General features: G+C 51.6%; 1 protein-coding gene across 1 annotated transcript; it reads left to right on the top strand.

Annotated features, from left to right (window-relative positions):
- The first annotated feature begins 1,331 nt into the window (after positions 1–1,331).
- Positions 1,332–11,321, top strand: POLL (DNA polymerase lambda). Its single transcript, XM_059821058.1, has 7 exons — positions 1,332–1,446; positions 1,718–2,012; positions 2,681–2,723; positions 6,873–7,046; positions 8,013–8,141; positions 10,163–10,331; positions 10,719–11,321. Exons 1-7 carry the CDS (start codon positions 1,332–1,334, stop codon positions 11,081–11,083), a joined length of 1,290 nt encoding a protein of 429 aa, XP_059677041.1. The 3' UTR covers positions 11,084–11,321.
- Positions 11,322–14,605: the final 3,284 nt, after the last annotated feature.

Consider the following 14,605-nt stretch of genomic DNA (forward strand, 5'->3'; position numbering starts at 1 on the left):
TCTCGGGCCCAGCCGCGGGGTTTCGGGGGAATTGTCTCTGCCCCCGAGGTTTTGGGTGCCGCTAGTCCTGGGGCGAGCCGGGTTGGTGGCGTTGAAGCCTTCGTGGCCCTGGGGATGCTGGCAAGGCAAGCTTGGTACCTGGCATGCATGTTTGGTCTTAGACGAGTTAAAATACTACCTGGAAAAACAGTCTTCCAAGCCCTGAAAAGGACTTGGGCACCTAGAAGCTTGGAGGTTTTGGGTGTAGTTTTTTTTTTTTCTTTGTCTAATAGAAAGTATTACTGTTTTCAGAGGGCTTTTTTGGTCAAAATGTCCTGAAAACAGGAACATTTCTGTGAAGCTGAGCTTTAGAAATGTAGCAGGGTTTCTTCTTCCCTGAAGCTGAACTCTTCCTTGCTGAAGCAAGGACTTGAGTCCAGCTCTGGGCTGGTCTTCCAGAGGATTGTGTTTAATGCTAGGATGAGAAGGTGATCATAGGGAGGAGACATGGCCAGGTGGGACCATTTTCAGCTCTTCCAGGCTTAATGTGATAGTTTTGTGCTGGCTTGTGTGTGAGAAACCTCTAAGCAAAACACAAAGCGCTGCACAAAGAGGAAACCAAGTTGGCATTGACTTAATGCTGCAGCTGGGTGGAAAGGGCTGTTGGGATATACAGAGATTTGAGGGGTTGTTTGGGCTACAGAAAACTGAACTTCGTGGTAGCCTCGGCCGATAGTTAATGGCCCAGAGTTCGCTTTTGCAAGGCTTGTGATGGTAAAGCTACAGTTGTACCCATATGGAGCTTGGCTAGTTAATCTTTACTAATTTGCTATTTCCAGCTGAAGCCAAGTTGGATGTTTTCCTCCTGTGGCTGTATGAAACACTTGGTGTCCATCAGCTGCTTTATCTCTTCTCATCGGCGATTGGATTTCAGCCCTGGCAGGAGAGGCTTTTCCCTCTTGGGAACGTGCTGAAGAAGTACCTGGGAAATAAAGTTGCTTCTGTTGGCTGGGCAGGAAGGAGCTCCAAAATGTTAAAGTAGCTGAATACTTTCTATTATAAGAAATCAGCTTTAGTGGTTTTTAAGGTATTCAAGCAGTGCCTTCTTAATTGGCTTTTTGGTGGTTTCTAACTTTGATTTTTCTGACCTTGTGGGCTGCAATTCTTGTTTCCAGGTGCCTCCCTCAGAGCAAGCATTTTTGGAAGGCTACAACAAAAAAAACTCCAAACCAACAAAGACAGTGAGCAAGTGAGTGAATCTTAAGTTGTTGTGATTGTGTAACACTGTTCTAAGCAACCTCCCTCTTTCTTATTGGTATTCAGCAATTGCAGCTAAACTTCCCACCAGGCCTATGGAGCCACGAGGGATTGTCAAAGCCTTTCCCAAGAGGAAGAAGGTGAGGGATGACTCAGGGAAAAGCGTCCCTCCAAAGATCTCAAAAGAGGAAGGAACAGAGATACTTGACAGTAAGTCCTGCATGCCCATGATGTGGAATGTCATACTCCTACCCCAGCTTGTTAACTGGAGGTGCTGTTCCCCCAAAGGCTTTTTCTGGCCCTTGAGTGTGTTTTCTGTAGAGATCATGGCCAGCTTGCTTTGGTGTGTCCAGCTGGTGCCCCCCAAAGACTGCCTGCCGCTGTTGATGCCATCAAGTCCTATGTGAGATATGTCACCCTGTTGGTTTGGGACACTGTTTCTCTTGTCACTGAGCTTCTGCCCCTGTGTTTTCCTCAGCAGAGTGGCTGAAACCAGTCACCGCCTACGTGTTGCAAGCTGGCATCGGCCAAGCCAGGGCAGAGATCTTCCACAAGCAGATTGTCCAGAATGGGGGTGTTGTACACAACCAGCTCTCCTTGGAGGTGACGCACGTCATTGTGGCTGAAGACATGGACTGTGATCGGGCCTTTCGGCTCCTTAAATTAACCAAGCTACCTTCAGGATTGCAGCTAGTGAAGGCATCCTGGCTAAGTGCTTGCATTAGAGACCAGAAGCTGCTGAGTACCACTGGCTACGGTGTCTTTATTCCGCACAGGTATGCAAATGCCATGCTGTCATTCCTCCCTACAGAGCTTCTATCCTAAACTGAACAGCACTAAAATTTGACCTCTGCTCAAAATCTCGCACTGCAACTCCGTGCACCTCCTGTGGGCATGACTCAAAGTCACCTTTCCCCATACAGTCTGTGAAGTTTAATGACTTTGTGACCAGTGGCCATTCGGTGGGGTAGCAAAACATGGAATAGAGCCCAGAAGTGCGGAGTGCTGTCACTTGCTACAAGTGCTGAAGGCAACTCTTCCTAATCCATCAGTGATAATAAGATTCCTTTTAAAAATGCTGAGGATTAAATGCTGTTTCTTACTTATTGCAAATGAAAAGTAGAGAGAGAATTGACAACTAGCCACAAGAGGAAATAAGGAATGGAGCAGCAGGCAGCCACAGGTTAGGATCAAAATGTTTTAGCAGAGTTCCGGCTAAAGAGTCTAAGAATGAGGTAGATAAGAGTGGAAGTTGCAGGTCAGCAAGGTGGATGGAAATTGGGGAATTGAGCCAAAATCAGAGTAGTTAATCTGTGATCTGAGAGAGTACAATTCATACAGGTTGTTTGCTCCATCGCAAAACACGCAGAAAAATTTCTCAGTGAAAATTCTGGGGGCTGAAAAGTCCTCATTCTCCTATACTAAGGCATCTGATGCATGGCAGGTACATGGAGGAGGGAGAACGGCAGAAAGAGCAGCAGCAGCAGGTCCTGGGCAGTGAAGAGATCCAGCCCCCAGCAGACGAGAAAGCAGTGAAACCAAATACTGAAGCACAGGTGGAGGATTCCTCACAGCAAGGCCTGGGCACCCTTGGACAGCAGCAACTGGCTGAGGTGAGGCTTCCTGCTCAGGCCCTTCTCCTTGTGAACAGATCCTGCATGCTGCTTTTCCTGGCTAAGACCATCCCTGCAGGGGTACAGTGCTAGATATTCTCAGCAAAGGGAAGGCATTTGGATGTTTTAGTGGGTTGGTGCTGGCAGACTCAGGTTGTGGACATGGTTACTGCTTCTCTTTGTCCCTTTTAGGTGTTAAAAATAGAAACAGCACCTCTTAAACTCCTGTCCCCATCAGAACATTTCCAGCTGAAGCAGTCCTGGTGCTCTGATCAGGCCAAGGTTCACTCTGGTGATCGTGTTTCCCCTGCATCCTTTTGAGGAATATTCCCTGGCTGAGAATATCTCTTTTTCAGAAAGTTGTCTCTGATATTTCATCCCGTGTTCCTGCCTGAGCCATACTGACCCATTCTCCACTCCTTGGCAAGCACCCTGTTCAGACACATGTGCAATGGATCAGGTTGCTACTTGAACTATCGTGGTGGTGTGCTTAAAATATCTGTGTTGGGTTATTAGTGGCCTCTGCTGTGAGTCAGCTTCTCTGACCTGCTGTTAGCTTTCTTTCCTTTCTCTGTATTTTTGCTTGTTTGCTGAATTCTTTTTGGGCACTTGCATCATTCAAATCTATCTGTAGGAAAGTTACCCCAGACCTCTTAGAGCAGCAGCTGCCTTGTAATGCTGGCATCTTTTTTCAAATACAGTCCTAATTTTTTTTTTTCACAAAACCCTGTAGTTACTCCATAACTGGCAGCCCACTGAGGACTCCTTTGTTTCAGTCTTTCTCTTGAATATGGCGGGGGGGGGGGGGATCTTTTCTCCCCAGACTTACTATCCAGTGTGCTATAGGGAGAGTTGGCTGCTTCTTAACTGCATCACCTTAGCAATTACCCCATCTTTGCTGTTTCTTGTAACTCTAATTTAGTGGCAATCGTTATTAACAAATCTCACACTTAATGGGAGAAAGGATCTTTTGTACTGTTACGGATCCTGTGGTATCTGCCCTGCTTTCTGCTCACATTTACTTTGGGTGGTCAGACAGCTGCTAGAGTCAAAGCCTTATTGCCTTTTTTTTCTTTCAAATCCCCTCAAGCAATGATATTTCCTGTTAGTCTGTGCACAAAAGCAATCCATGTAGACACTTCAGTAAAATCTCTTGTCCCAAGCTTAGGACTATGTGAGTTTGGGGAGGAGAAGAGAACCCACAGGCTATGCTTTAAAGACAGTACCAACCACTTTTAAGACCCAGCTACAACAGTAAAGCTGAAGCTGAAATCTGAGCTTAGAAGTAGCCTCCATTTAAGCCCAGAGTCTTTTCTAGCTTGGGTGGATGTTTTTTCTCTAGGAGATGATGAGTGTGCCAGTGTTTCATACTGAACAGGGGCTGCTCTGGGAGTTCTGTGTTTGGATGTAAACTCCTGTGATAAAACCCTGTTACCAGTCAGACTGTAGCAACCACTGTGTGACTGGCATCTGGATGCAGTAGTTTTCTGCAAGGCAGCCTTTGCAAGCAGTGCCAGTTACTCACTGAACCCTGGGCGTGTTACCCCAGGCTGCCTGCCTCCCTCTCAAGTGGAGTATTGCCACAGGTACTTGGCTTCAGATGCTATCCTGGTTCCTGTGCTGTGCTTCAGACAAACCATGTGCATCCCAGCCTCACCCAGCGTTAGCAAGTCAGCTGCTGTAGGATCCTGGAGTATCTTAGAAGCTAATCGGACTAGTTGTTTTTGCGCGTATGGTTGTAAAGAGTCCATCAACTTTGTTGGCAAAGCGTAGAGAGTCAGGGATTTATGTACTGCTTTATCTATGTGACACTGCTGGCCAAAAGGATGGGAATTGCATGCTCCAGCTGCAGAGTTGTTTGCGTTGTGCTTGCATAACACGCTCCTTAAATGCCTTTAAGGGGCTTACTAACCAATCTGAACACTCTGAGGCTTTGCTGCCCTTAGAGGGAACAGTGTCTTAAAGGAGTTGCGTTTCAAGGCGAATAAAACTACTTCAGTCTATCAAGTCCTCTGTCTGACCCAGTTTTCAGAGTTGGAAAACAGGATTGCCTCTTCTGCTTAAAGACTTCAGCTCTGTATCTTGCAGGAATTGTGTCCAGACTAACTTAGCCAGCAGTACCAGAGGTAGTAAGGATATGGCTCTGACTTAGGCTGATGCTCTGGAGAAACTCATAACAGGACTTGTTGGACTGATCCCAAACAGCCCTGTGCCATTCAGGGTTACTTCCACAGTACAGGAGCTCTTGGATCTTCATGGAATCCAGTGTTTATACATCAGGAGAGAGGGGGACCCCAGTGAGTAAAGCAGTCTACAAAGCCTGTGTGCAGCTTCCCACTTGTATCCCCTTTTGTTCGTTACCTGAAGCCAAGGCTCATTGTTTCTTAAGTCCACACAGAGGCATCCTAATGCTGAGGGTATCAGCAAATGTATACATTGGTTCTTTCTTCTGTCACTGAGGAATGTGGAGTCCTTTGTGTCATTCTTTCCTCCCCCTTTTCTCTTGCAGATAGCCATGGGGAAAATGGGGGGGTTGTAATTTACTACCCTGTTAAGATTTCGTGTCTGTAACGTGAAAACAGAGTTCAGTGCATATGTCCTGTGATCTGCATCATGGGATGGAAGGTGCAGTCTGAATGTGAGGGATGTGTCTATGCAGCCACCAGACCAGTAAAAGGTTTCCCAGTGGGAGCAGGGAGTCAGGATCTCCCCCAGACAGGGATTTCAGCATTGTTATACCATGCTGCTGGTGGCAGTTGTTAGCTTAAACAGCGTCTTACCTCAGTTAGGTCTCAGGGGCTTGGCTGTAGTGTGGCGTTTGTGCTTGGATCACAGGTGGACAGCAGTCTCTAGTCTCCTGTGCTTTGTGAGATGTGCATGTAGCTTCAAGGGATGCATGTGTAGCTTGGGGAATGAAGACCTATGGTGTGCATATAACCAACAGCTTCCAGAGATAGCAATTTGAGCACTGCATGCCCTGGAGGTTGGTTAGTGCTCTGACTTCCTGCTCTCAGGAGCAGCCTGTGCCAAGGGGACATATGTGAGGCATGCACTTATTCTCACATGGCTGCTTTTCTATCTCTCCCTAAAGAAAGTCTCTGATGATGACGACAGTGAAGGAGAAGATGCTACTGTCACCCAGGGAGATCTGGAAGCATTGATTTCTGGCCGCTACCCTGTGAAATCGTCAGAGGAGACCAGTGACAGCTCTTCCACAGTGGCCCAACCTGCCAGCAAGTGGGTTTGTGCCCATTCCTCCAACAGCAAGAAGGAGAATCACAACCAGTGCATCACAGAGAAGCTGGAAGTGCTGGCAAAGGCCTATTCTGTCCAGGGGGACAAGTGGAGAGCTCTGGGCTACTCCAAAGCCATCAATGCACTCAAGAGCTACCACAAACCAGTCACCTCCTATCAGGTAAGATACCTTCCTAGGGTGGTGGAGCAGGGAGACAGACCCAGCGTCTTAGCTCTGTTATGAGCCAGATTCCTTTCTCTGTCTGTACACAGAAAAGCTTATCTTCAGGCCTTGGCAACTCCATCCTGTGGGAGGGTTTTGATGGAAGCTGTGTAGTAAGTGCAAGTTGTATTTATTGACCACCTGCTGTGTTTTCAGATGAGCAGAAAAGGGGAGTCAGAGTCTTTTAAGACCAGATCTGAGCACCCATGAGATAAATGCCTTCTCCAGGCTCAATGCAGAGACATTTTCACCTTCCTCTTAAGTATCAGCAACTGCCACCATTGAAGATAATATATAAAAGTAACTGGATCTAGGCCTGATTGGCTGTGACAGTCCAGCCATTCAGTGTGTTAGTGTTTCAGTCCTGTTCTGCATGCTTGTCCTTTTCCACTTGGCATTGAATCCATGTAGCCTATGTAAGCCTGGCCTAGAGAAGAGAGCAGCAGTCAGAACTAGTCCTGCCACTTATCAATCACTTATCAAATGGCTAACCAGGCTCTGAGTGGGTAGCAGCCTCCCAGATTGTAGCCTTCACTTTCCCAGCAGCGGCTCTGGTTTCTTGCTAGGAAGCCTGTAAAATCCCTGGGATTGGGAAGCGAATGGCAGAGAAGATCCTGGAGATCTTGGAGAGTGGGCATCTGCGCAAGCTGGATCACATCAGTGAGAGTGTTCCTGTGCTGGAGTTGTTTTCCAACATCTGGGGAGCAGGGGTCAAGACAGCTCAGATGTGGTACCAGCAGGTAAGTTTAGTGCCTTACACAAGAGGTTCTCAGACTAGGGTTTGAAGACTGCTTCTGAGTGCAGGAGAATTACTTTCGCAAATAGTTTCCAATTGCCAATATCAAGACATGGGATTTGAGTCTGGTTTTATGGGAGGAGGTGGGAGGCTGTCTCCCATTGTGGGTGTATTTGGGGAGAATGGAGTGCACCTGGCTGAGACTTGAGTTTGGGTGGAGGATAGGCAACAGAGACATGCAATAGGAGGAGTGAGGGACACACTGCCTCTTCCCTTAGCATCGCTGCTTGGAGCTCATCTCGCACTGTTCACTGCAATGACATTGCTAAGAGCCAGGCTTGAGCCAGGACATCTTGGCCGTGAAAGCTCCTGATCCAGTTGCTGGCCTGTTGGCCTGCCTGGCTCCTGTAGCTGTCAGAGCAGCCGTCCACCTTGTCTGGCAGTTGTAAAAATGAGATTAAAGTAATTGTGCCAACAGGAGCAACCCAGGCCGCTGGGTGGGTTGCTTCTTTAAAAACAGTTTGTTTCCTGAGCACAGAGCTAATGAAGTCTGGTTTCCTCTAGTGTTTGGTTTGTGACTGGATTCTTTGCTGTCTTAAAAATACAGTTGTGTTTACACTGTAGGCTTTCCCTCATTGGGATATTCTAGGTGTTGTTCCTTTACCTGCATCACTTGTTTTCCTTCAAGCTGTAGGAACACAGTGCCTTAAGAACAGTAGCCTTCTGTCAGCTTTAGTTAAGATTCAAAGTCATTGTTGGGTGGAGATTAGAGGTGTGTGTGGGTAGTGGGATTGCCTAAATCCCTTCTTTTAGGAACCAGGCCCTAAGTGATCTCTACGTGTGATCTCAGAATCTGTGACTGGCCTGGACTTGAGACAGCTTAAATACAATATCCGTAAATCTTTGTTGAAAGTATTTAAACAGCAAAGTCTCGGTAGATGTTTGAATATCATGACATGGTCTGCACTAGGGTTTCCGGACGCTGGATGATATCCGCACCAAGGCGACTCTCACCAGCCAGCAAGCTGTGGGGCTGAAGCACTACGCAGATTTCCTGGAGCGCATGCCTCGGGAGGAAGCTGCAGAAATAGAACAGACTGTGAGTAGCTTGGCCCCGGGCCCTCAGAGTAGAGTACCTCCTGGGACCTGACAGGAGGGTGCATACTTGGAAGTGTGCCTCGCTGTTATAGCTGAGCTCTCCAGCCTCTCCTCTGAGCAGGGTCGGTGCTTGGGGGACCCTTTTTGGGCATGGGCACACAAGGCACCTACTTTGCCCCATGGGAAAGTTCAGTTTGAGTGCTTGGCAAGGAGGAGGATACTTCACAGGTGTCAGTTCTGTACACTGCTTTGAAAAAGACTGCGTGTGGCATGGTGGGCTGAGCAGGTTTCCAGCTCCTCTTTCCTGCCTCTCATCTTCTCTGAGATGTCTGCTTTCAGCCAAGGCCCCTGAGCTCTCTCCCTGGTGCTGCTTCTCCAAAGGAAGCTGTGAGCACCCTCTGAGCTGGTTGTCAGTGGGGAGACCGAGCATGGATATCCTTGCTGGAAGCAAAGGGGATTCAGGTTGCTGCTTGCTCTACTATGCCATGGCACTCCAGGATTATGGGGTGCTAAGCCAGTGTACCCTAATGTGAGCAGAGAGCTTGGGGGACACACTGTCATTGCTACCCCATGCTCTCTGATCACCATGGAAGCAGCAGCCAGCGTGACCCTGTCACTCGGCCACAGGGCCTGGCCACGAAGAATACACTCCCGCCAGGCTCATGCTGGGGTGTCAGTCCCGTGTGCCGGATTAGCCATTTTGGTGGTGAGCGGTCCCTTTCCCAGGGAGGCTGGGTTGAGAAACTGGCTCTTGGGGGTGGGTCTATTGTTATCTTGATGGGATTACTGCTTTCGCCTCCATACACACGCACACACCTCTGATCCAGGCCCAGGAGACAGAATGAGGGATTAGTCACTGTCTGTGCTGCCTGTCACAGTGAGATCTGAGGAGCTTTTAGGCTCTCAGGTGGGGCTAGGAGTTTTCTAGAAATCTTCATTTAAAGCCAGAAGGGGGGCAAGGACACCAGAGGAGGGCTTGCTCCGCATGAGAAAGGCTTGTGGCTTCTTGGAGCACCTCTGGGGCAAAGGTTAATGGGTTTATCTCTTGCTAATGAAGGATGATCCCCGAGAGTGACAAGGGGCTGTGGGCATGGACACTGCCTTCCTGAACCCCAGCCTCTGTGATGGCCTCATCACTGGCAATTGCTGAGCCCCTAATTATTTGCTGCCAGCAGGGTGACTGGCACAATCAGACCAAGAATACTTTACTCCTGTCCAAGGACCTGGGAGCCTTTCTTAAGCATTTAATGAATGAAGCCATCAGAATTAGCACTGTCTGCACAAAACAGGAGCTGGGGTCCAAGTCTGGAGGTGGCTGCATTAGGGGAAGTTCTGATTATATGTGTCTGATTGCTGGCAGCAGCATGTTGGCATCCATTCGGTCTAAAATGCTGGGACATTTGTGGTTTTTCTGGGTCACGAAGCCCAGCTCTCCTGCAAAGGCAGAGCTCCTGGCAGGAGTGGACTCCAAGGGACACTTGCAGATTTACTGCTGTCTTGTGTCCTGCTAGGGAGACTCTCCATGAGCCCATCTCCCTTTCTGAAACAGGACCTGTGACCATCTTGTGTTAAACTGATTCTCTTTGTGGGGAAAGCTGGTGAGCTTTGCCCTCCTGGCCCACAGGAGAGCTGAAAAACCTCTTCTCTCCTGCTGTCTCGGAAACCAAAGGCTCTGAACGGTTGTGCCGTACTTTGCCTCCTCAGCATTGCTGCATCTTCCTGCTTGTCCCAACCAAGCTCCAGCCCAGTGCTCCCAAGAGCTGATGAGTGATGGTAACACCGTGGTAGTGTGCTGGGCTCTTGCAGGACCAGGTGGAGGCCACCCCGGTTCACGTGGTGCCTGACAGCAGGCCAGCCTCCTTGGTGGGGCAGTTTGCCATGCCTGCCAAGTGTCTGCTCTGTATGGAGACCCTGGAGATGCAGGACAGGCTGCAAGGCAGGCACAAGATCCTTTGCTGCCTTGATGAAAAGGGCATGAAGAGACTGATCTCTCACTCCTCATCCCTCTTTCTCTTCTTGGAGGTCAGACAAGCTGCCCTGGCCCTGAAGCCTGGGCTCGTGTGTGTGGCATGTGGCTCCTACCGTCGGGGGAAGCCCACCTGTGGAGATGTGGATGTGCTGGTCACTCACCCAGATGGGCAGTCTCACCGTGGGGTGTTCAGCAAGCTGCTTGACAGCCTCCACAGGAGCGGTAAGAGGGCTGGGGGCTGGCACATGGTGCTCAAAGCTGTTCTTAGCATGGCCAAACTGAGGAAGCAATGAGGTGAATGGCATTCATTGAAGGGCGTGTGATCGCTTTTCCCAAGGACAGGACATCTTGTAAGTCCTTAGAGTACTGCCCCTGGTCCTGGCCCTGCTCCAGTGGCAGCTCTACAGCCAGTGCTAAGGAGGGAGTATTGCTGCAGTTCAGCTTGGCTTCTCCTGTCTGCGTAAGGCTGTCAGGGCTGAAGCTGGGTTGCCCTTGGGGTCCCATAGGATGTTATGAGACACCTCAGCTGCTGTCTGGACAGCAGGGAGTTCAGAATGGGGGTGTCAGTCTCTGCCATTCAGCTCCTCTCTGCTTGTTCTCTCTCCCCAGGCTTCCTTACGGATGACCTGGTGACTCAAGAGGACAACGGTGATCAGAAGAAGTACCTGGGGGTGTGCCGCCTCCCCGGGCCAGCCCGGCATCACCGCCGGCTTGACATCATCGTGGTGCCTTACAGTGAGTTTGCCTGTGCCCTGCTCTACTTCACCGGCTCAGCTCACTTCAACCGCTCCATGCGGGCCCTGGCCAAGACCAAAGGCATGAGCCTCTCGGAGCATGCCCTCAGCTCAGCCGTGGTGCGAGGCCCTGGAGGTGTCAAGGTGGCATCTGGCCATACTCTGCCCACTCCCACTGAGAAAGATGTTTTCATTCAGCTGGGGCTGCCTTACCGGGAGCCCTCAGAACGAGACTGGTGACACCTGGTTCTCACCCAGCACCCTCCGACCATTGCCATGCTGCTGTTTTGAAGGGTGCCGGTTTCCCCAGTGCTGCTCTGTGGTGACTGCAGACTGGGGAACATAACCCAGCAAACTAGGGCTCCTCCCAAGCACAAGGCCCTGCTGCTGGCAGAACTGTGTGGCTTCACCCAGCAGAGGCTGTGGGCTGGAATCACACGGGAAGCGCTGCCTGATGCCACAGCCAGCCCCTGACTACCAAAAGGGCTCGCTGCCCATCAGCTACCCTGGCCGTGCTCTCCCCAGGGAAGCTTCAGAATGCTGGGCTGCAGAGCCTTGTGATCCAGCCCCTCCCAGTGGTTGGGAACAGGGGAAGTGGGATGTGTCTTCCTCTGTATCTGAGCACAGACACCCCAAAATCTCCGGCCTGAGCTGTGTGTGAAGGCAGCCAGGATCTGGCTTGGCCCTGGAACAGGCCTTTCCCCTTCTCGCGACTGCGGTAATCGTGAAGGGTCTTCCTGTGCTGCTGCTGTGTCCTTCCTCCATTTGAGCTGACTTGGGTCCTCTGGTGGGTCTCGTTGCATGGGGCCAGAATGCTGCAGCTTCCCCTGGTGCCAGGTAAGCCTTGAAGGAGGTGTAGGGACCTGATGTGCTGTGCCTGCTTGCTGTCAGCCCGTCATGTGCTGAGGATCCCCCAGTTCAGAGAGCTGTGATCCCCCCGGTCTGGCCCCAAGGGCTCCTTTCCTCTCAGTGCAGCAGAGGAGTGGACCTCCCAGCTCAAGGGAGCTGTGCTTAGGAGGGGTTTGAATGTAACGGCACTGAATGTAACCCAGCAGGGCTGTGTGTTTGTGCATAGGAGGTATGGAGGCAGAGAGAAACACAAGGAGATAGTTTAGTTCTAATTTGGGTGAAGCAAAGATTTCCCTTTGTACATGTGGAAGCCATGGAGTCATCTGGTCTTTGATCAGAGAGCGTCTGTGTTTGAGTGTACATGTATGTGTGTGCTGGCCCTGTCAGTTCTATGGGAGTGAATTTTATTTCTCAGGAAACCAACTATTTTTATATTCTGGAGATTAATGTCCCAGAGACTTTCAGTGCTCTGTCTCCGGTACAGGTATTGCAGTGGTTCCTTCTGGCAGAGGTGCTGCTTTGCAGCACTGGCTGCCAGGAATGCCATGGTGGGTGTTTCTCTGCCAGGACCCCAGAACTCCCTCTGGCTGGTCTCTGGGCCTGGCCTGGCTTCCTGCTCCCTTGTCTTGTGGGGGACCCAGCCGCCCCTGCTCTGCACTCTGCTGTGTCTTTGTCACGTGCAGTGACAAGCTGCATGTTTGCTGCCAGGGCAGGCACAAGGGCGTTTAAACCTGGTGGGTTTGCAGTTTCTTGCTGCAGTGTCAGCCGTGGCTGCTGGGCACCAGCAGTGGGGCTAGGGTGTCTGCTGGGGAGGCCTTGGTCCCAGCAGTGTCACTTGTCAGCTCAGCCATTCTACTGAACACCTGATGGAAATGAATGTCTTCTGGCATGTCTTGGTGCTTTGAAATTTGAAGTATAATAAATCCCTTCTCTCTTTTTTCCTTTGCATCTCTGTCTTTTTGCTCTCTGCCCTGCAGCTGTTCAGACTTTTCCCTCTGGCTGACCAGGAGTCCCTCCAGTGCTGGCCTGTCTCCCTGTTTTCAGTACAGGCAGGGAGAAGGCAGTGGAGACCTTCACGCTGTTGGATCACCACTTATGGCTTTCAGGGCAGGGAGATGCTGGCCACCATCCTCCTATGGCAGAGCGGAACCTGGCTCTGTCCCGGCATCCAGCTGGCCACGTGGCTGAGCTGGGGCTGGCCATGCCCAGAGAAAGAAGCAATTCCCGAGCTCTGAGCCTTGGGCTGAGCTCTTACTTCATAGGGATTGTTGTCAGCTTTTCCGTATTTCATCAGAGTAGTGTATATGGGAGTTGGCTGCTGCTCTTCTCCTGTTCTATGCCTGCAGCACAGCTCAGTCTCCTGAGCATGGAAATGCTTTGGTTTTCCAAGGGGAATCTGAACAGCCTCGAAGCCAAGGGAGCACATGGAGATAAGCAGCAAGAAACATTGGCTCGAAAGGGAGATGGAGAAGCTGGAGAGGACCAGGGGCTGCTGGAGTGGGCAGAGGCTGGGGCAGAGTGAGTGAGGGCTGGGCTGGGTTCTTCAGGGGCAAAGGGGAGTCAGCCCCAGAGCAGGGCCTGGGAGGTCCAGGGGGAGCCCTCTCTCCCCAGGAGGGCTGGGGAGCCCTGGGACCAGCCCCAGCGAGGACGGAGTCCCCATCCTTGGGGTCATCTAGGCTTGGCAGGGCAGGGCCACAACTGTCCTCATCCAGGGCTGGGGAATGTCCTGCCCCAAAGGGAGGTTGGGTGGGGGCTCCCTCTCCCTGCAGTGCTGCTGGGATGATCCTGGAGGATTTTTCCTAGAGCCTTATGGCTGGCAGCCCTGGGCACAGGCTTATTTCTGCCTGGGCTGAGGCAGAGAGCAGAGTATGGGGCTGATCACCTTGGCCCCTTGATGAACACGGGTTTGCCTCCAGCTCTGGATGCTGGGGCGAGCTGTTCCTGGAGAGTTGGAGCTGCCCCTCTCACCAGAGCCACGTGCTTGGGGGCATCACTGAAGGTGGGGGAGATTTGGCACTGCTAGCCCCCAGCTCCTTCTCCTTTGTCACCCCACGCTCCAGGGACACAGTTCACACCCTGGTGCCAAATGGGTGCTGCAGCAGTGCATCAAAGCCCTGGCCCTGCTGTTTGTGCTGCTTGGGGGGGCGGGGGGAGCAGACAGGGATGTGTGGGGCCAGGGCTGCTCAGGAATGGGACTGTTCATCCAGCCCCTTGGGAAATGGCAGTGAGGGTGGCCCTAGCGCATACATGTCAGGTGGAGGCTGCTGGGGGAGAAGTCCCGCCAGCTCCCTGCTCTGTGAGGGGAAGGGCCTGATGTCTGCCTGTCCCCTCCTACCCCACAAATCCCTGCCCAGGAGCTTTGGAGGGGGCAGAGGGCCCTCCTGTGGCCAGCTGGGCCAAGGATGGATGGGGGTCATCTGCCCTGGGTGCAGCTGTGGCAGATGCAAAGGGGCAGGAGGCGAAGGAGCATGACCAGGCTCGGCCAGAGCAGCTGGGGGTGACATTTCTGGATGCTGAAGGCTCCTGCTTCTCCCCTGTCCTGGTACAAGGGGAGAAGCACAAAGAGCTGCACTGTGCTGCCCACTGTGAGTCAGACCCGGGCTTAGGCAGTCCCTCCTGCCCCGGATGGGGGGGGACAGAGCTGCCCCACACAGTCTCCTCCTTGTGCCCCTAATCCTGCCCTCCATCATCCCAGTCACTTGCAGACCCCAAGCCAGGGACTAACTCCAGCCTGGCATCCCCTGAGGCCACGTGCTCTTCTGAGACCCCTCTTTTGCCTTTGCAGCAGGACAGGACGTGGTCACCCCCTTACCCAGCACAGCTTCTGCCTCTTCTAAACCACAGGATGCCACACACTTGCAAAGAAGGTTCAAGGGATGGGGCTCCCGGTGTGCCTGGGAGCAGGTGGGTGCA

This window comes from Gavia stellata, chromosome 9 (assembly GCF_030936135.1).
Source record: "Gavia stellata isolate bGavSte3 chromosome 9, bGavSte3.hap2, whole genome shotgun sequence".
NCBI lineage: Eukaryota > Metazoa > Chordata > Aves > Gaviiformes > Gaviidae > Gavia > Gavia stellata.